Below are 20134 nucleotides of genomic sequence, written 5' to 3'. Positions count from 1 at the left end.
CACCACACACTCAGAGAGCTTTGTTTCTTCACAGAGTTTAATCGACCTTCTTCGAAGGAAGTGCAGCGCAGACAAGCGACTCCATAAGAAAGAAAAAAAAATAGAAAAAAAGAAGAGAAAAAAACTCAGTGAATTTGTCAAATCTAAAAGATTGAACAGAGTTTCTGAATTGTACCGGTCTACGGGAATTCCGGGAAGGAAGCAAGCAAGCTCTGTCAGCACAGGTAAATACTCTTATTTGTCTTCATAATCATATCATTTATCTTCCAATTTGAGCGACTTGTACCCGACGAGTCTCTTCTCTGTCTGGACAGCCGGAAGTCTGTGCGAGAGTTTTTTTTTTTAATTCTCTTACCGCTTCAGTTTTTTTTTATCCTCGATTTTTTTTGTGCTTTGCTTTTTCTATTTTCACAGGCATCGAAGAGTGCGAGAGTCAGATAACATTCCTCTCGTGATTTTATTAGAACTTCTAGCTAACTGTAAACGCCTAGCAAGGCATTGAAATGCACTTACAGCTAACAAATAGCAATCTAGACATCTTATCTGTGTTCGAATTATTGCTAGCTACATTGTATCACCACCCATCACCAAATTAATTACTTTGAAGGGGAAAACCCATGTAATAGCGAGCTAGCACGGGTCCTCCTTCCCATGCAACCACAACAATGCACCTTTACAGTAGGCAACTAAATTACCTAGTTAGCCTTTAGCAAGTCATATTATTGTCTAACCCGTAGCATAATTATTGTAATATATGTCCAAATATTTCAGCTATTTAACCAAATAAAGTACCAACATAGCTAACATTATTGTTTCATTAGCTAGCTAATGTATGTGAAGTGACATTTAAATGATTTAAGATTTATTGTCGCCCAAAGGTGTCAGTCGGATGTGCAACAATGTACCGTAGCCAATTTTATTTCAATTGATGAGTGATTAACTGTTTGGCCTAGTGGTGATATGGCGGTGTTACTCTTCCATTGCAGAAATTATGGAGGATTCCCATTTTAACTCTCAGTATTTCTGGTCCCCTGTGCCTGTACAAGGACAGGTACGTTTAATGAAACATTTCCGTTTAAAATGTTAAAGTATATTGCAAGTGACACCTTCGGATTATAGCAATTACTCTTTTTGGAATTTTGAATTTTTTAACAAGGATTTCTTTCTCTCTGTCAGATTGAAAACGCCATGTTCCTGAAACAACTGAAGGACCAGGAGAAGAACACTTTGTTCCCCTCCTCTCATTACCAGACTACCGTCCTCACTGTCCCCAAGCAGGAGGGAGAGGGGCAGGGCCAAGGGGGTCACCTACACCCCCCTCACACCCAGAACATCACTGTGGTGCCTGTACCTTCCACTGGTATCATGACAGCAGGTGTGTGTGTCAAATGTTAGTGTAGAATTGATCACACTTTTGCATTGTATTTTTCCCATCTGTCTGTTTTGTATTATATTTTTATTCTCCTCTCTCTGCAGCGGGTTTGGTCATCACAACCCCTCAAGGCACGCAGCTGGTCTCTCCTGCCTCCTCCTCTCAGTCCTTCGTCTCTGGACATCCCACCACCACCATGATCGTCTCTACACTGCACGCTCCAGGTAACACACACTCACTCACACACACACGATTGTCTCCACCCTCCATTATCCTAACACTGAAAAATACACACTTCACTCACATACTGTCAGAGTCTCACACACATTTTTCACTTAGATAAGAAACAGGAAGATGGAACCCCCCAGGTGGTCGTCATGCCGACACCCTCGAAGCGAGGCAGGAAGAAGAAGTCGACACTAGGGAGGGCGGGGCCTGCTGGTGGCCACACCCTCTCCGCCGGAAATGAGGCGTTGATTCTGGCGCACTTGGCGTCGGGAGGGCAGGTGAGGCAGTTACCATAGTAACTCCAGAGTAACCAAAATAAAGCTATTCCCACTAAAATACTTCCAGACATTTCCAGACTAAGCTCAGGCTATTGATTTCTAGACTAAGCAACAACAAAAAAGCTCATGTAGACTTTTACAACAGTATGCCTTTTTAATATGATGAACGTGATTCTAATGTTTGTGACATTTGATAGGTGGTTATGTCTTCGCAGCATTATACAACTGACCCGTACGACCTCGCCAACGAAGACGAGAACCACAGCGGGAAAGACTGCAACAAGACCTACAGGTACGGACCTACGGCGTCACAGAAGGGCCAAAAAGCACCTGCTGTGCTGTGCATCCCCATAGGAATGTGAAGCTGTGGAATGCTTGCACACCCGTATGTCTGTATGTTGTAGATGATAGTCAGGGCAGAGAGGTTAGACAGGCTGTGGATGAACACTAGGTGCTGCTGGGCACGGGCATTTCTCTCTTTCTCTCTCACACACAAACGACTCCACTGCATGCTGTGGCAGCGCACACACCCGCTTAAGTATTTCACTATGTGTTTGTACTTGCACTCTGAAACACAATGTGTGTTTTCTTTGCAGCATGGACACACACATTCTCTGCCTCCCTCATGCATCCGCCCCCCCCCCCCCACACACACACACGCGCATCCCTGCACACTTTGGACACGCACTCCTTTGCCTACTTCTGTCCTCTTTTCTTTCTTTCTTTCTATCTCTCCTTCATACAATGTTTCCCTACTTTTCAAGCTATCTCTGTTTGTCTTTCTCTTTCTTGCTTCAGCAGAATCTGCTATTTTTCCTGCTGTTTTCACTGATTTCACCCTCTTTATCTCTTCCCCCTCCCTGTCTCTTGTCTTCTTTTTTTCACATCCCTCGTTCATTTCATCTGCTCCCTTGTTTTTATCTTTCTATCCTGTTGTCTTTTTCCTCTTGCTCTCTCCCTTTGTTTTCCCCACTTGCTGTCTCATGTTTCACCCCTCTTTTTTGCATTCTTCCTCTCCCTTGCGCATCTCTCATGTCTCTTTGTCCTTGCTTTTTGTATTTTCATCTCTCTGTTTCACCTGCTCCTGCCCTCATTTCCTTCATCCCTACCTCTTGTCTTCCCATTCTCCCGCTCGCCTTCCCCTCTTTCTCCCCCTCCCTGGTCTGTGTGTCTGTCTCTGTCCCGTAGGTGCCGGATGTGTGCAGTGACCTTCTTCAGTAAGTCAGACATGCAGATCCACTCCAAGTCTCACACAGAGGCCAAGCCCCACAAGTGTCCCCACTGCTCCAAGTCATTCGCCAACTCCAGCTACCTGGCCCAGCACATCCGCATCCACAGCGGGGCCAAGCCCTACACCTGCTCCTACTGCCAGAAGTCCTTTAGACAGCTCAGTCACTTACAGCAGCACACACGGTACTGCTCACAGCAGCTCCACCTGACCTGCTCTACCCTACAGGCTTTACCTAGCCTGCCCCTCTCCCCTCCCCTCTATTGGCTGCTAGCACTGTGTGTGTGGAGATGTCTGTGAAAAGGCAAGACGCAGGCCGTGTGTGTGTGAGCATGATTGTGTGTGATCTCTACTTCAAGTCCCTCTTTGTCTCTTCAGTCTGTCTGTTTGGTGTCCTTACTTCTTCACTGCTGCTTCTCCCTTGCGCGTGCACACACACACTTACACACGATACGTTTGAAAATAATTTGGGTCAGAGAAACGTTGTGATTTTTTAGAAGTCAGGCACTGAGTAATAGAGGGTGTTTAAGTGTGATTGCCCCCCCCCCCCCCCCCCCATCAATCAAGGTTTAAAGAAAAGCAACACTGTCCTCCCCTCCTCCCTCTATCTTCTCTTCTTGCTTCCAGAAACCACACAGAGTCCAAGCCCCACAAGTGTCCCCACTGCACTAAGTCCTTTGCCAACTCCAGCTATCTGGCCCAGCACATCCGCATCCACACAGGGGGTGAAACCGTACACCTGCTCTTTCTGTCAGAAGTCCTTTAGACAGCTCAGTCATCTACAGCAGCACAACAGGTGAGGGTGATGTCCTACATATCTGCCCCTTTCTCTGCGGGGGCATCTCAATAGTCTTTTCTCTGTGGGGGGGGGGGGGGGCATCTCAATAGTCTTTTCTCTGTGGGGGGGGGGGGGGGGCGGGCATCTCAATAGTCTTTTCTCTGTGGGGGGGGGGGGGCATTTCAATAGTCTTTTCTCTGTGGGGGGGGGGGGGGGGCATTTCAATAGTCTTTTCTCTGTGGGGGGGGGGGGGGGGCATTTCAATAGTCTTTTCTCTGTGGGGGGGGGGGGCATTTCAATAGTCTTCTCTGTGGGGGGGGGGAGCATTTCAATAGTCTTTTCTCTGTGGGGGGGGGCATTTCAATAGTCTTTTCTCTGTGGGGGGGGGGGGGGGGGGGGGGGGGCATTTCAATAGTCTTTTCTCTGTGGGGGGCATCTCGATAGACTATTTCTCTGGGGGGGCGGCATCTCGATAGTCTACAGTGGCTTCCTCTCCATCTCCTTCATCTGTAATGGTGTGGATCACAGGATAGCTGAAAGGAGAATATGGTGGGTCCATTTACATTTCTCCCCTCTTTTCTTCTTCTTACTGGTTGTGTTTTCCATGTTTCTGCAGGATCCACACAGGAGACAGGCCTTATAAGTGTGTTCATCCGGGCTGTGAGAAATCCTTCACACAACTCTCCAACCTACAGGTGACTACTATCCCTTTTTCTTTGTTTTTTATTCCCAGTGGTGAAAGCTCAGTAACACTGACCCTTAGTAGTTACAGCCTTACAAATACCCATTTGAAGATGAGTCCTGAACGGTCCTGTTCTGTTCTGTTCCAGTCCCACAGACGGCAGCACAACAAGGACAAACCCTTCAAGTGCACCAACTGTAACCGTGGTTACACGGACGCGGCCAGTCTGGAAGTCCACCTGTCCACTCACACGGTCAAACACGCCAAGCTCTACTCCTGTGGCCTCTGCAACCGCACATACACCTCTGTAAGAGAAACACCACTTTTAAGGCACCCGGCATGTAGTAGTCGCAGACCTTTAACTTTCAACAGACATTTTCACAGGCTTCAGACAGTGTGCATGTCCGTGCATAATGTGTGTTTGTGCACACTTGTCAACTCTCGCTCTAACCCTCTGTATTCTATTCTCAGGAGACGTACCTGGTGAAACACATGCAGAAACACAACTCAGACCCGCTCACTGCAGCGGCGGTGGCTGCTGCACAGCACTCTCAGCAGAACCAACAGAACCAAAGCCATACCCAGAACCAGGGAGGTTCTCATGGCCAAGGCCGAGGAGAGGTCACCGATAGTGGGGCAGACCGAGCCGGAGGACAAGGTGGAGGTCATGGACAAGGACAGAACCAGGGGCAAAACCAGGGTAGCTACTCTCAGGCAGAGACGACATCCTGCCCCTTTGACCTGCACCAGTATAAGACAGTCGCTGCAGGGGACATCCAGTTCAAAACAGTCAGCGTGGCGGACCTAGCGACCCACAAGGACCTCTGTCTCACCGTGGCTACCTCCACCATTCAGGTGGAGCACCTAAACTCATAGGGGTAGGAGGGAGGGGTGGTAGAGACTGAGAGAAACTGGAGGAGGCCTATGGACAGACTGGATAAAAGCAATACAGAGGGGACATAGGAAGATGTGACTGTGCCTGAAAGGTGGGTAATGGAAGAGGAAGTTAAGAGATGTTCGGACAGAGATGAAGTCTGGAAATAGAGGACTTTGTAGTTTTTTTTGTACTCGTTTATCACTTTTATTTCATTATGCCTATGTTTTTGTACTACTCTTTTATAATGGATGGCTAGTGTATACCGTTGGTAAAGGAGTGTTTCTCTGTCCGTCACTGCAATGGTGAGGAAGAGACAAAAATGACAGAACAATGAGTGAAGAAGAGAGAATTTTCTTTCTTTTTTTTATCCTCCTACTCCTCCCTACATACACAACTTTGATTATGGTCACGTCGTGAAGTGTATAACTGAAACTGACAGATAACTGTTAAGGTAAATTTTTCTACTTTCTCACAGATACTATCAGGTTTTGATTACATCATTGTCATGATGGTTACTGTAATCTACCTTGTAAAATTTGCTCACAAATCTTTTTTACTGGGAAAAAAAGGGAAGTAGGATCTGTTTTCCGTTTCTGGAAAGAAAAAAGGCCTGCAAAAGTATATATTGATATACATACCAGTGTATATGTGTGCGTGTTTAAAAATAAATGTATAATCCATACTATATAACACTTTGATATTTAGCCTCAGTCCACAAGCCAATCATAGAGCCCTGTTTACCTCACATGACCCTTTAAGAACTGGGAAGTGAATGTGATCAGCTGGTACATGTTGTATGTAATCCTCATATTTATTTATTTGTAACCTAAGAATATCATTGTTATCCAAATATATTCTGACTACTTCCACTACTGTTATGCTAAAGTGTATGAGCCTTTACAAATAGACTGATACATATGAAAATAGTTTGTTTACCCTTATCAAACAATAAACCTCACTGAAGTCCAACAATTTGCCTTTCTCTATCCCTGTAACACATTGTGCACTTGCAGTAATGATAAAGGTTAACTTTGAAGATAGCATCACCTCACCCCTTCCAAGCAGGCTATGCATGATGCCATTTAATTTATTGTAGCGTCAGAGGTGTTAGTTTGAATGACACTGAATGTCACATTTGAATATGACAGCTGTATATGTAAAGCTGTATATGTAAATCTGCCCCAATGCATGTGGGGACTTGCAAAGTTGGCAGTGTTGATTGCCTATCTTGTAAAAGCTTGATTCATTGACCTGCTGTAGTGTGATGTGCCATGCAAATAAGACCTGCATCACAACATTAGCGTGAGCAATGATAGTGGAATCGGCGGTTTACTGTGTGGACTGTACCATTCTTTAAATATTTTTTTTCTATCCATATTAACTTGCCATGTCTTGTCAGACAATGATTCAAAGCATGACATTTACATTGTTTAAAAAATAAGTAAATATAAACATGTGTAATGACATGTATTACCATTGAATGTTTTTGTAACTTAGTCAAAATTTTCTGCAGTGCCGGATGGCGTCGGATGGGTAAAGTGTAGGAGTCGAGAAACTTCACGATAGTAAATAACGACGTTACTGTATTTCTGCCTTAGCTAACACAAACCCACACTACGAAACTGTAATTTTTCATTCAATCATGCCTCGGAAAAAGCCGTTCAGCACCAAACAGAAGAAGAAACAGATGCAAGTGAAACGGGAAAGAAAGAGAGGTAACGTGAGCTGCAATGACAGAAAGTGTGCGTGCCGAAAATGCTAACATTAGCTAGCATAGCTTTTCATTTTACTAACTTGTACGAGGAGAGTTGAGTAACTTGGCTAGTTAGCTCTGCTTTCAGGAACAATAACACTGTCATGTTACCCTATATATTTTGGACGAATTAGCTACAAATAAAGAATAGGGACGTCATTATTTTGCCATAACATGTGTGCCTTGTGTATTTGGGTCTTTCTAGCAAACGTTAACTACCTTGCTTGCTAGCTAGTACCTTGCTTGCTAGCTAAGGCGGTGACGACGTTATAGAGCTAGCTATGTGTGTGACCTTATCGCTCAAATTGTATTGCTGGCGTCATTCATTGCCATTGGTGGAAAAGTATTGATGCACAGAAATCAGCATCACTGTACTACACTGGTATTGTTTTCACTTTGTGTAAACTCTACTGCGCAGACTCGCTATCAAATTATGTAGGAAAGCTAGCTTTCTCAAATTGAGGGAATAACAAAAGGTGTTGGAGATCACATACCTACACTACAGCTAGCAATGAAAATAGATTTATTATGAAAACGCCCACTGTCAATTTATTACGTAGGGTTAGTATTGAGACGATTACCACATGTATAGATGGCTATGTGTTATGTAATGTAGATAGCATATATTGTATGTAAATGCATGTACACTCGATTCTAAAGTAGAACGTTGTGGAATGTGGTCTTTGTTTGGTACCAAGTGCTGACATAGAGGGTAGTTTTCATTCTGTCCACTGTATGTTTGTGTCCCAAATAGCACCCTATCACCTATATATTGTGTCCAACAAAAAGTTGTGCACTATATAGGGAATAGGGTGCCATTTGGGAAGGGTTCAATGTAAGCCTCTGACTATGATGACCTCTCCTCCTCAGGTGAGCCAGGCTCAGGGCCCAGCAGCCGTAATGCCAGCGTGGAGCGGGGGATGGACAGGGAGAGGCAGTCGGACACCTCAGATAGTGAAACCACAGATGTCAGGAGGATAAACCAGCAGCCTGGCATCAGGGAGGGCAGATACGACCCCAATAGGTGAGTTACCAATACATTAGCATAGGTAATATTTAGCTCTGGTCCAGGGGATTACATGCGGCTTACTGATGCAGACGCTGAGCAAGCCACACGTAACACCCTGGACCAAAGCAAAGGTAATACTACATCAAATGCAATGAAACCAAACACAAAGACAGGTGTATTGTTATTGCTGGGCTTGAACAGAAGCCTGCAGACTGTATGGACCAGGATTGGTGACCACTGATAGCTAGGCTCATAAGGCTCTACCCAGCTGAGTGGGTTTCTGTTTTGTCAGATATCATCAACAATACCTTTTGGGAAAACATGTCATGATTGCTCTATGAACTGATGGCTGGAACAGTGGGAATTCCCTGGAACAAACTGAAGGGTTAATGGAAAAATATTAATTAGAGCAATGTCTGGGTCTGTACATATTAAAAGTAAGAGGCCGAAAGAGACTAAGTAAAAAAATGAGAACACGTTACTGTAGGAATCCTGAACCATGAGCAAACAACTTTCCGACAGAGGTCAATGGTAAATTACAGAAACTGCTGTTGTCAGAACAAACAACCATGTCACACACCTGATGTTCATGACTCTGCACACAAATGGGTTTGTGTCCTTCACACACTCACCCTGCCCAATTCCCCCCTCTACACACAGCTATACTCATCTCTCTGTCCATTCAGGTTCCGTCTGCACTTTGAGAAGGAGAGCAGAGAGGAGGTGGAGAGGAGGAAGAAGCTTGCCAGAGAGAAGGTTCTGGACCAGATGTTAGACAAAGACCTGGAGGTTGACATCAACGACATCTACCCCACAGAGAAAGGTCAGAGCTCCTTGACCCTGAGCCTCACAACAATCTCTTAATGCTGTTAAATAAAGGTTCTGTCTCAAATGGCACCCTATCCTTATTTAGTACACTCATTTTGACCTAAGCTATATGTGCTCTGGTCGAAGTAGTACACTATAGGGTGTGATTTGGTACGTAACCTGTACCCTGAGCCTCTCAATGCTGTTAAATAAAGACCCGCTCTAGTGGGACATGGTCTTTTCACTTTGTGTCACTGCTTGACGTATCTGTGCCACTGACCTCCAATCTCAGGTCTTGAGTTTCCGCGGCGACCTCCGTGGAACTATGGGATGAATCGTGAGGAGCTGCTGAAGAAAGAAGAGAAGTCATACCGGGAATATCTGAATGACCTGCACTCCAGAAACCCACCTGGATCCCTCAGCCATTTTGAGCACAACCTGGAGGTGAGGAAACAATATATTCAGAACCCTTTATACACCCTTTATAAATGCTCTTCAGGGCGGTGGTAGCCTTGAGGTTAGTGACCGGCTAGTTACGGGGGGGCTGTATTGTGTCAGCAGAAAGGTCCATTTTGATGGATAAACAAAGAGCTATTAATTCTACAATATTCTATAAACTTGAATGACTCCTTGAAAAACCACCTCTTTCTCTGACACTGAGCAAAACCTAGGGTAGGTGAAACCTAAATACTCTTCATATAACTTTACTCTTTATACCCTTCCTTTCTCCCACTCTCTCTTTCTCTCCCCCCTCTCTATCTCTCCCCCTCTCTTTCTGTCAGACGTGGAGACAGTTGTGGAGAGTGTTGGAGATGTCCGATGTGATCCTGCTCATCGTGGACATCAGGCACCCGGTGGGTAATCTCTTTTAAACTCCTACCGTCATTATCTGCTACTAGTCATGTACCATAGTATCACTATCAACTTACTACTGTCACCATGATAATGTAATTAATAGTCACTATGATGGCAGGTAGCCTAGTGGTTAGAGCATTGGGCCAGTAACCGAAAGGTTGTTGGATTGAATCCCCGAGCTGGCAAGTTAAAAATCTGTCGTTCTGCCCCTGAACAAGGCAGTTAACCCACTGTTCCCCGGTAGGCCGTCATCGTAAATAAGAATTTGTTCTTAACTGACTTGCCTAGTTAAATAAAGGTTAAATATAATAAATACAAATGATGGTTTCATTATGCTTTGAACCATATGGTGAAATGCATACATAGAGTGTCCACCAGGTGGAGCCACAGACAGGGTAAGTTATAGGTGGTCAGTACCATGTATAACTTGACTATGTTCATGACTATGTTGCTATGGGCCCTGGTCAAAAGTAGCGCACTATATAGGGAATAGGTTGCCATTTGGTACTCAGTCTGTAAGTCGTTTGCCAGACCGAGCATGCGTGTCTTAATGAATCTGTTCCTGGTGTCCCCCTCCCATGTAGGTGCTGCAGTTTCCCCCAGCGCTGTACCACTACATCACTGGGGAGCTGCAGAAGCAGGTGGTGGTGGTGCTGAACAAAGCTGACCTGTGTCCCCCTCCCCTGGTGCTGGCCTGGACACACTACCTCCAGACACAGTTCCCCCACCTCCACTGTGTCTGCTTCACATCACACCCCGGCCAGCCATACAGCACAGGTGGGTGGGAGTGAGGGTGGTTGTGCTGAAGCGAAAGGGATACACAGGGCGAGGGACAATGATGAGAGCTGATTGGAGCTGTTGAACTGTGTACTTGATCACCAGGATAACCTATTGCACTGTCTGTATCTGTCTCTGTGACTCTAGTGCTTCAGAAGAAGAGGATGAGAAAAAAGGGTACATGTGGGTGGGGACATGCTGGGGGCCCCACCCACATCCTGAAGGCGTGTCAGGAAATCACAGCAGGAAAAGGTGAAAGGGACCCAACCACCTGGGTGGCATAGTACCTATTTCACACATGTATTGCTAAACATGTAAGTCTGTAATGACTTAATGCTTTGGCCAGGTACTTTCCATAGCATAGCTAATTACTGTTGAATGAAGGATTAGTGTGTGGGTGCAGGGTTGTAAGGGTATATCATAGAACCAACACTGAATGGAAGTCGTCTTAAAATAGGCTAAAGACAAGTACTGCTTCTCAATTCTCCACTTTTTCCCAGAAGTGTACAGAATGATTGGGAGTGTTCACCATTGTTAACCCCCCCCCCCCCCCCCCCCCCTGCAGTGGACTTGTCGAGCTGGGAGAAGAAGATCCAGAGAGATGCGGTTGCTATGGGATCAGAGGGGGAGCAGTCAGAGGAGGGGGTGGACTCTGTGCTAGTGGAGCACCAGAGTGATGTTGCCATGGAGATGAGCAGCCCCTCCCAGGAGCTGTATAAAGATGGCGTGCTCACGCTGGGCTGTATAGGTGAGCGGCCATGTTGGAAGCTTGCTTTCCTACTTCCCAATCAGTAATCTGTCGTCACTGATTAGTAACTTGATAAATGAAGTTATGCTTGTGTACCTCAAGGCTTTGTTCCCCCACCAACCTCCTCTGGCATTCAGAAATGTCTACTACAAAGGGAATATGAATATACGTGTCTCTCTCCCTCCCTAGGCTTCCCTAACGTGGGGAAGTCATCAGTATTGAACAGTCTGGTAGGTAGGAAGGTGGTGAGTGTGTCTCGAACCCCCGGCCACACCAAATACTTCCAGACCTACTACCTCACACCCACTGTCAAACTGTGTGACTGCCCTGGACTGGTCTTCCCTTCACTAGTCAACAAACAACTACAGGTAACTGAGAGGAGGGAGTGAGTAGGGTGTAAGTGTGTATGTTTGTGTGTGTACTATGTCCTCTCATTCCCTCAGAATCCCAGGTCAAATCACTTTTTGGTGACAGCCTGTGGAGGAAATGTCTTGGAGAATAGAAGAATAACTGATTTTCCCTCTGGCCATTTGAAGGCTGTCTTTGGAGTAGAATCATAATCCGTACCACTTTTAAGTCTCAACTACTACGGAGAGAATCATTACCCATCAACCCTTTTCAACCTTTTTTTTCTAAATTTCTTTCCTTCTAATCATGCTTTACTATATCTAAACACTTTTCCTCCATTCTTTTGTATCTACGCCTCTTCCTCCATCTCACCCTCCCTCCTCTTATCTGCCCCTTTCTCCCTAGATCCTAGCTGGTATCTACCCAGTGTCTCAGCTGCAGGAGCCCTACAGTTCTGTAGGTTATCTGTGTGAGCGGACCCCCTTCCTGTCGGTGCTCAAGCTCCGGCACCCCAGCGTGGAGGGCCCACAGCATGCACCCAAGGGGGGGGAGAAGGAGAGGGAGCAGGGGCCCGAGCACAGCTGGACAGCCTGGGACGTGTGTGAGGGTAAGGACCACCTCCAGTCTGGCTCTAGAACCTCTGGTCTGGTTCTAAACTGTTGAAACACACTCTCTTGTCTGGATGTCAGGGAGACATTTGGGAAATTCTCAGGAACAGTTGAAATTATAATACAATAAAACAAAAAAATGATTATCTCCCTACCCCTCTTTCTCGTTCTCTCTCTTTCTCCTTGTCTGTCTCACAGCCTGGGCAGAGAGGAGGGGTTATAAGACAGCGAAGGCAGCTCGTAACGACGTGTATCGGGCAGCTAACAGTCTGCTGCGGCTGGCCGTCGACGGTAGGCTGTGTCTGTGCCTCAGACCACCTGCATACAACGATCAGAGAGGTCAGTACACAGGTCATACAACGATCAGAGAGGTCAGTACACAGGTCATACAACGATCAGAGAGGTCAGTACACAGGTCATACAACGATCAGAGATGTCAGTACACAGGTCATACAACGATCAGAGAGGTCAGTACACAGGTCATACAACGATCAGAGAGGTCAGTACACAGGTCATACAACGATCAGAGATGTCAGTACACAGGTCATACAACGATCAGAGAGGTCAGTACACAGGTCATACAACGATCAGAGAGGTCAGTACACAGGTCATGACAACCAGTGAGGCATCAGGCATATCACTACTGTACAGACAACAGAGACTCATATTTAAAAGGGAAGATAGACTGACACGAATGTCGGTCGTGAACAGTGGGCACGCAAGGGAAGGTCAAATCCCAGCAGGTGATCTATTGTGCACGGCTGATGTTCATGTTGATCTGGTTTCCGTCCTTTAAACTGTTGACTGGGGCTTTGTACAAAAAAACATGAAGAAAAGTGTTTATTTGATTGCTTGATTTATTGATTAATTATTCAACCAATGGATTTGCGCTATACAGAGCAGTGGGAGTCCCACCCAGACCTGGCAGAGATCATCGCTCTACAGGGACGGAAGGAAGAGGGGGCAGGAGAGAGGGATGAGGAGGAGGAGGGGGAGTCCAGCTCTGAGCCGGAGGAGGAGAGGGATAGGGATGCTGATGATGATGATGAGGATGGTGATGATGAAGATGAAGGGTTTGGACACCCAGCAGTGAAAGAGAGGAAGGGGCCAACCAGCCTCACAGTCAACATGTTCGATGTCCTCCGGGAAAACGAGTGTGAGTGAGAGAGAAAGAATGAATTAAAAAAACAAAGTGCTTGATCTCTCCCTCCACTCACTGCACCTTCATTCCATTTTTTTTCCCTTGACTTGCATTCCTTTTACATTCTGACTCTTCTTTCCTCTATTCTCTCCTCGCCCCTTCCCTCTCCCAGAGGTTACTAAAAGCACTCTGATATTGTATAAAACATTTTCATTTCTCCATGCTGTGCCTCTGCTCTGCTTGTACACCCATGCAGCTGTACTTAGACTGCGTTTAGACAGGTAGCCCAATTTGAATCTTTTTTCCACGAATTGTTCTTTTGACTAATCACATCCTATCTTTTCACATCCAATCTTTATCACAGCTGATTGGTCAAAAGGCCAATTAGTGAAGGAAAGATCAGAATTGGGCTGCCTGTCTAAACTATTGTAGGATTACGTTTGGTTTGTTTTGTTTTTATCATTTTCCTGAATGTAGGATTTTACTTTTATTATTTCCCTTAAAGCTGGTAGGGGCATTGTGGTGTATTAATCATTGATTGGTTTTCAATCTGTTAATTGATAAGTGCCCTCACAGCTGAGATGCCAAAGGTCATTAGACCCTAGAAATGTAATGGCTTGAACAGACAGGGTTATGGATTCCACCTCATGTTGAAGGTCACAGTCTAAATGGGGATTAGACAGTGATGATGATGTCATCCACATGGGACTTCCATTTGGCTGCCAGTGCAGATTTATGACATCACTGTCTAATCCTGGTTGATTTCACTGTGTACAACAGTATGATAGTACTTCGGTAGAGTCGGGATGGGTGGATGTGGAATTCAGCATTCCATGCTGCTTTCAGTGGTAATAATCATTGTCAAACCCATTTATATGATTCTACCCAATTCAGTGTTCTATTTTAGGGTCCACTAGGGGCAGTGTTTGTCAATCCTGGTGCAGCCACTCACGTGCAGCACTGTATCATTCAAAGCTGACTGACTGACTTGATAAAGATAGAGTTTGGCCACTGCGGTTTCAACCAAAAAGCACTCTGATGTTCTGAGATGGTATCACATGGTTCCATAGCAGCCAATTTTGACCAATACAATAACGGTCCTGTTATTGATCCTACATTATACCAGCTACGCAAACCAGCTGAGTAGCTAGAATTTAGAACGAGAGTCTAAATACTGGAAAAATGGAACAACATTAATATTGGTCAAACTTCCATCTCTATCGCTCTATGGCTCTGTTCTAATGTTACAATCTGTCAGGGCTGGATTATAGTGTGCTGTTGCCTACTGTTGTACCTCATTGTTCCTGTCCTACTGTATTACATGTCACTCTGAGGGAACACTACTGCACAGTGCTGTGTTACCATGTAACAACATGCACTGTTCTGGTCTATACCAATGGCACACCAATAAATATACACACTAGGGCCATAGGTTTTTCCTGTCTGTGTGACTGATCAGGAAAAACTCCGGGCGGTAGTGTGTCTAAGCAACAACTAGGGACCCAGCAGAGTTTTTCCTACCCACGTGACCAGGAAAAACTCCTGTCCCTAATACACACCACTCTGGTTTCCGATATGGAGATAGATGTGTTAATGCTCTTTGTTTGAATGATTAAAACAGACTTGTACTCGAGTGTTTTGGATTGTGTATTTGCTGCATTCTTTATTTCATTCCTGGTATGCTCAAATGACAACGAACTGGACTGCTCTCTGCAATAAAGATAATCCATGGAACGAGGTCTGTCTGTCTTTTAACGACAGGCTCTTTCTTCACACAGGATTTACTTTAGCAATCCTATAAGCGGCAATTTGGGATTGATATATACATTTTTTGACTTTTAAATAAATTATTTATAGTCATTGATTCTTCATAAATATGTATAAATGCCTAATGAGCTTATTTCAATTGTTTTACCCCATCCCTCAGCTGTCAATCAAAAAAGTGGCGGGATGCTTTGTTTGAATCTCAGATTGCCCATTTAAGATACTGGCACACAAAATAAGTACACTAGGATACCACCTTTTCAACAAGTCAGCTCGTAAAACTTCTGCTCTGCTAGAGCTGCCCTGGTCAACTGTAAGTGCTGTTATTATGAAGTGGAAACCTCTAGGAGCAACAACGGCTCAGCCGCGAAGTGGTGGGCCACAAGCTCACTGAATGGGACCGCAGAGTGCTGAAGCGTGTAGCGCGTAAAAATCATCTGTCCTCGGTAGCAACACTCACTACCGAGTTCCAAACTGCCTCTGCACAATAACTGTTCATCAGGAGCTTCATGAAATGGGTGTCCATGGCCGAGCAGCCGCACACAAGCCTAAGATTACCATGCGTAATGGCAAGCGTCGGCTGGAGTGGTGTAAAGCTTGCTCACATTGGACTCTGGAGCAGTGGAAACGCGATCTCTGGAGTGATGAATCACGCTTCACCATCTGGAAGTTCGACAGACAAATCTGGGTTTGGCAGATGCCAGGAGAACGCTACCTGCCCCAATGCATAGTGCCAACTGTAAAGTTTGATGGAGGAGGAATAATGGTCTGGGGCTGATTTAATGATCAATCTTAATGCTACAGTATACAATGACATTCTAGACGATTCTGTGCTTCCAACTTTGTGGCAACAGTTTGGGGAAGGCCCTTTCCTGTTCAGCATAACAATGCCCCTGTGCACAAAGCGAGGTCCAAACAGAAATGGATTGTCGAGATCGGTGTGGAAGAACTTGACTGGCCTGCAAAGAGCCCTGACCTCAACTCAATCGAACACCTTTGGGATGAATTGGAATGGCGACTGCGAGCCAGGCCTAATCGCCCAACATCAGTGCCCAATCTCACTAATGATCTTGTGGCTAAATGGAAGCAAGTCCCCGCAGCAAGGTTCCCAAATCTAGTAGAAAGCCTTCCCAGAAGAGTGGAGGCTTTTATAGCAGCAAAGGGGAGACCAACTCCATATTAATGCCCATGATATTGGTATAAGATGTTTGACAAGCAGGTGTCCACATACTTTTGGCTATGTAGTGTATTAGTGTACCATGATATTACACCATCAACGTCAACAGTGAAGAGGCGACTCCGAGATGCTGGCCTTCTAGGCAGAGTTGCAAAGAAAAAGCCATAGCTTAGACTGGCCAATAAAATAAAAGATACACTTGGGCAAAAGAACACAGACACTGGCCAGAGGAACTCCGCCTAGAAGGCCAGCATCCCGGAGTCACCTCTTCATTGTTGAGACTGTTGTTTTGCGGGTACTATTTAATGAAGCTGCCAGTTGAGGACTTGTGAGGCGTCTGTTTCTCAAACTAGACACTCTAATGTACTTGTCCTCTTGCTCAGTTGTGCACCGGGACCTCCCACTCCTCTTTCTATTCTGGTTAGAGCCAGTTTGCGCTGTTCTGTGAAGGGAGTAGTACACAGCATTGTATGAGATCTTCAGTTTCTTGGCAATTTCTCGCATGGAATAGCCTTCATTTCTCAGAACAAGAATAGACTGACGAGTTTTAGAAGAAAGTTCTTTGTTTCTGGCCATTTTGAGCCTGTAATCGAACCCACAAATGCTGATGCTCCAGATACTCAACTAGTCTAAAGAAGGCCAGTTTTATTGCTTCTTTAATCAGGACAACAGTTTTCAGCTGTGCTAACATAATTGTAAAAGGGTTTTCTAGTAATCAATTAGCCTTTTAAAATGATAAACTTGGATTAGCTAACACAACGTGCCATTGGAACACAGGAGTGATGTTTGCTGATAATGGGCCTCTGTACGCCTATGTAGATATTCCATAAAAAATCTGTTGTTTCCAGCTACAATAGTCATTTACAACATTAACAATGTCTACACTGTATTTCTGATCAATTTGATGTTATTTTAATGGACAAAAAAAATGCTTTTCTTTCAAAAACAAGAACATTTCTAAGCTACCCCAAACTTTTGAACGGTAGTGTATATTTGACTAAAACATCATTTCAAACCTTGCTTACATTTATTTGTACATGATCACACGTGTATCTCTTTATTATGCGTGGGAATACTGGGGAACAGACTCCCAAAAATGTTTTGCACTTGGAGCTGATTTCCTGGTGTTTTTACAATCCTTTATGTTCAACGATAAAAATAATAATACTCAGAAAACTTGGGTGGCCAAATAAGTCACCCCCAAATAAGCCACCCCCAAGTTTGACTGCTGTTGGGGAACCCTATGTAGGCTATCATGTTGAAGCAGACAGTCATCTTCTGAATCATCATCCACACTTTCATCATAGACGTCCATACCGTCTCTCTTGGCAGTGACTGCATCCCAAATGGCACCCTATTCCCTATATAGTAGTGCACTATACAGTGTGTGTGTATCTGAGTGCATTGGTTATCTATTTCATCACTATTCATTTCCATCCCTCCAGTGGGTTAATACCACAGATGATCTGGAATGGTTTCTGATCGACACCCCAAACTATTCACCGCCTGATTACCAGGGAACTACAACCTGTATGGTAGCAATTATACCGTCACATAGAAAGCAGCCTTGAGATTTACTAGTGCATGACACCATAAATATAAAAACTGTTAATTAAATTCTGGTGTGTCAAAAGAACTTACTGCCAGCAGTATGTGTTGGTCGCGCCAGTAATGCCCATGTGGTTTGAGTTAGAGTTCAGCTTTTCAGGGAAGCTCACTGTGGAACTCTTTTCTCATGATGTAATCAGTGCCTTAACCCCCTTCCCCTTCCTATCCTGACACACACACAAACAATTACAGACATAGACACACACATGCACACTTCCTACCCTGGCACAAACTCCATCTCCGTGTGCCCCCTCAACTAGCCAAATGCCTAATGTGTGTGAGACCAGATGGTAATGAATAGGTTTCGTATGAGAGGCGGAAAATGAACAAATTACAGAAACGCCGTTAAGCCTGGTAGACACTGTCCCCTGAGTGGACACACACACACACGTTGGAAGCTGAGAGTACAGGTGTTATAATGGGCCCTTATTATGGCTACTTACTGGGGAAACAGAATAGAGAGGACCCCATAAGCCCAAACTCAACACCCAGAGTTAACCTCATTACTACAGCACTTACTTGTTCCCCAGGCTAGCATTGGGAGGAAGCATCTTGTGAACAAGATTTCCACAACACCAACTGTGGAACCAAAATACCCAGCTGGCATGTACACCTGTATGGTCACTAGAGGGCTTTCAAGCCTTGCAGCACCATTGATGTCTGGAGTTGTTACTGGGCAGGTTCTGCTGGCCTATTGTGCACAGGGTTCTCATTGGTGGTGTTAATAGTATGTATGTGCAGTATGTGCTACATGATATCACACACATGACTGGTTTTACCTTTACACAGGTGTGTCATGGACTATTGAGTATCTTTCTCTCTCACAAATACACACATACAGTTGTACACACACAGAGGCGCACACTCACCCTCTACTTTCTCACAGACACACACATACTGTATTTTCTCAGACTGTAATGCTGTATTTACTCACAGACACTCACACACACACACACACACACACACACACAAATTCCTCCCTTAAATGATTTAATACCAGGCGGTTGTCTCCAGCCTGCTTCCGAGTGGTGCGTCATTGTGGGGGTCAGGGCAGCCTCAGCCGGCAGATTGGGTGTCCTGATCTCCCTGTCTCAGGCTTGTTTTAACTAGGGCAACACACTAGGCCCAAACAGAGCACCCGGGGAGATGAGAGAAGACTAGGAAGCCACCTTACCACTGGGTCTACTGGGTTGGGCCCATCGTCACTGCTGTTCTGGTTGATGTTATTCCTGTCTTGTGTTTCTTTTCCCCCTGAAACATTCTGCGAAAGCTCGATCTGTGAGTAAAAATAGCAATCGATCATACCCACCAGGCTGGTGCAAAACATTTCTTATGGTCTCTGGATATGGTTTGCTAAGGGACAGAGCACTCCCAGAAAATAACTTAGAGAACTTGAGATGAAGGGGAGGAGACGAGGAAAGAAAGCCACTTTAGACTAGACTGTGCTATAATGTAATGCTGAATCTTATAGATGGGTGTCCTCTACTCATCTTCTCTTCTTCACTTTTACTAATCTGAAAACACAAAGTAAGGGGAAGCAATATGGTGGAGGTCTACAGGGAGTGTCCAGTTCTTTCATGAAGGAGAGGCCATGGCAATGAAGCCTGTTACTATGCTCTACTATTGACTTACAGCCTCTGTGAGAGAGAAAGCATATCGTGTCACAAACTTGGCTGCTCAGTAACAGTCAGTCTCCATTGTCCTGGAGGGTCTCATAACCAGGTACACACACCCAGCCCCAGTTCCTCTGTGAGGAAAAAACAACAGTCATGATGAAGTACTGTCACACCCTGACATGTTTCACCTGTCTCCACCCCACCCATGTCTCATCCATCTTCACCATTATCCATTTTGAATTTATACCTGCGTTTTCTGTTTGTTCATTGCCAGTTCGTCTTGTTTGTCAAGTCAACCAGCGTTTTTGTTCTCAGCTCCTGCTTTTCCCAGTCTCTCTTTTTTTCCGCCCTCTTGGTTTTGACCCTTGCCTGTCCTGACTCTGAGTCCGCCTGCCTGACCACTCTGCCTCACCCTGAGCCTGCCTGCGGATCTGTACCTTTACCCCACCTCTGGTTTACTGACCTCTGCCTGCCTTGACC

The 20134-nt window shown here is 45.1% G+C and overlaps 2 protein-coding genes across 2 annotated transcripts; both read left to right on the top strand.

Moving 5' to 3' along the window:
• Positions 1 to 8: 8 nt before the first annotated feature.
• LOC106605395 (uncharacterized) lies at positions 9 to 6415 on the top strand. Its single transcript, XM_045718549.2, is given in 12 exon segments — positions 9 to 224; positions 987 to 1051; positions 1177 to 1375; positions 1477 to 1596; positions 1712 to 1878; positions 2094 to 2170; positions 3067 to 3291; positions 3734 to 3827; positions 3829 to 3902; positions 4501 to 4579; positions 4715 to 4873; positions 5038 to 6415. Coding segments are annotated over 11 exon segments (1659 nt in total). The 5' UTR covers positions 9 to 224; positions 987 to 991; the 3' UTR covers positions 5443 to 6415.
• Positions 6416 to 6773: 358 nt separating this feature from the next.
• On the top strand, positions 6774 to 15122 carry LOC106605394 (guanine nucleotide-binding protein-like 1). Its single transcript, XM_014200977.3, has 12 exons — positions 6774 to 7158; positions 8067 to 8220; positions 8892 to 9028; positions 9305 to 9456; positions 9795 to 9866; positions 10452 to 10644; positions 10792 to 10896; positions 11210 to 11392; positions 11582 to 11760; positions 12146 to 12347; positions 12547 to 12687; positions 13247 to 15122. The coding sequence occupies exons 1-12, from the start codon at positions 7086 to 7088 to the stop codon at positions 13510 to 13512; spliced, it is 1857 nt and encodes a 618-aa protein (XP_014056452.1). The 5' UTR covers positions 6774 to 7085; the 3' UTR covers positions 13513 to 15122.
• Positions 15123 to 20134: the final 5012 nt, after the last annotated feature.

This window comes from Salmo salar, chromosome 05 (assembly GCF_965601325.2).
Source record: "Salmo salar chromosome 05, fSalSal1, whole genome shotgun sequence".
Classification (NCBI taxonomy): domain Eukaryota; kingdom Metazoa; phylum Chordata; class Actinopteri; order Salmoniformes; family Salmonidae; genus Salmo; species Salmo salar.
Note: the sequence above shows the minus strand (reverse complement) of the source record. Positions and strands in the feature narration are given on the sequence as shown.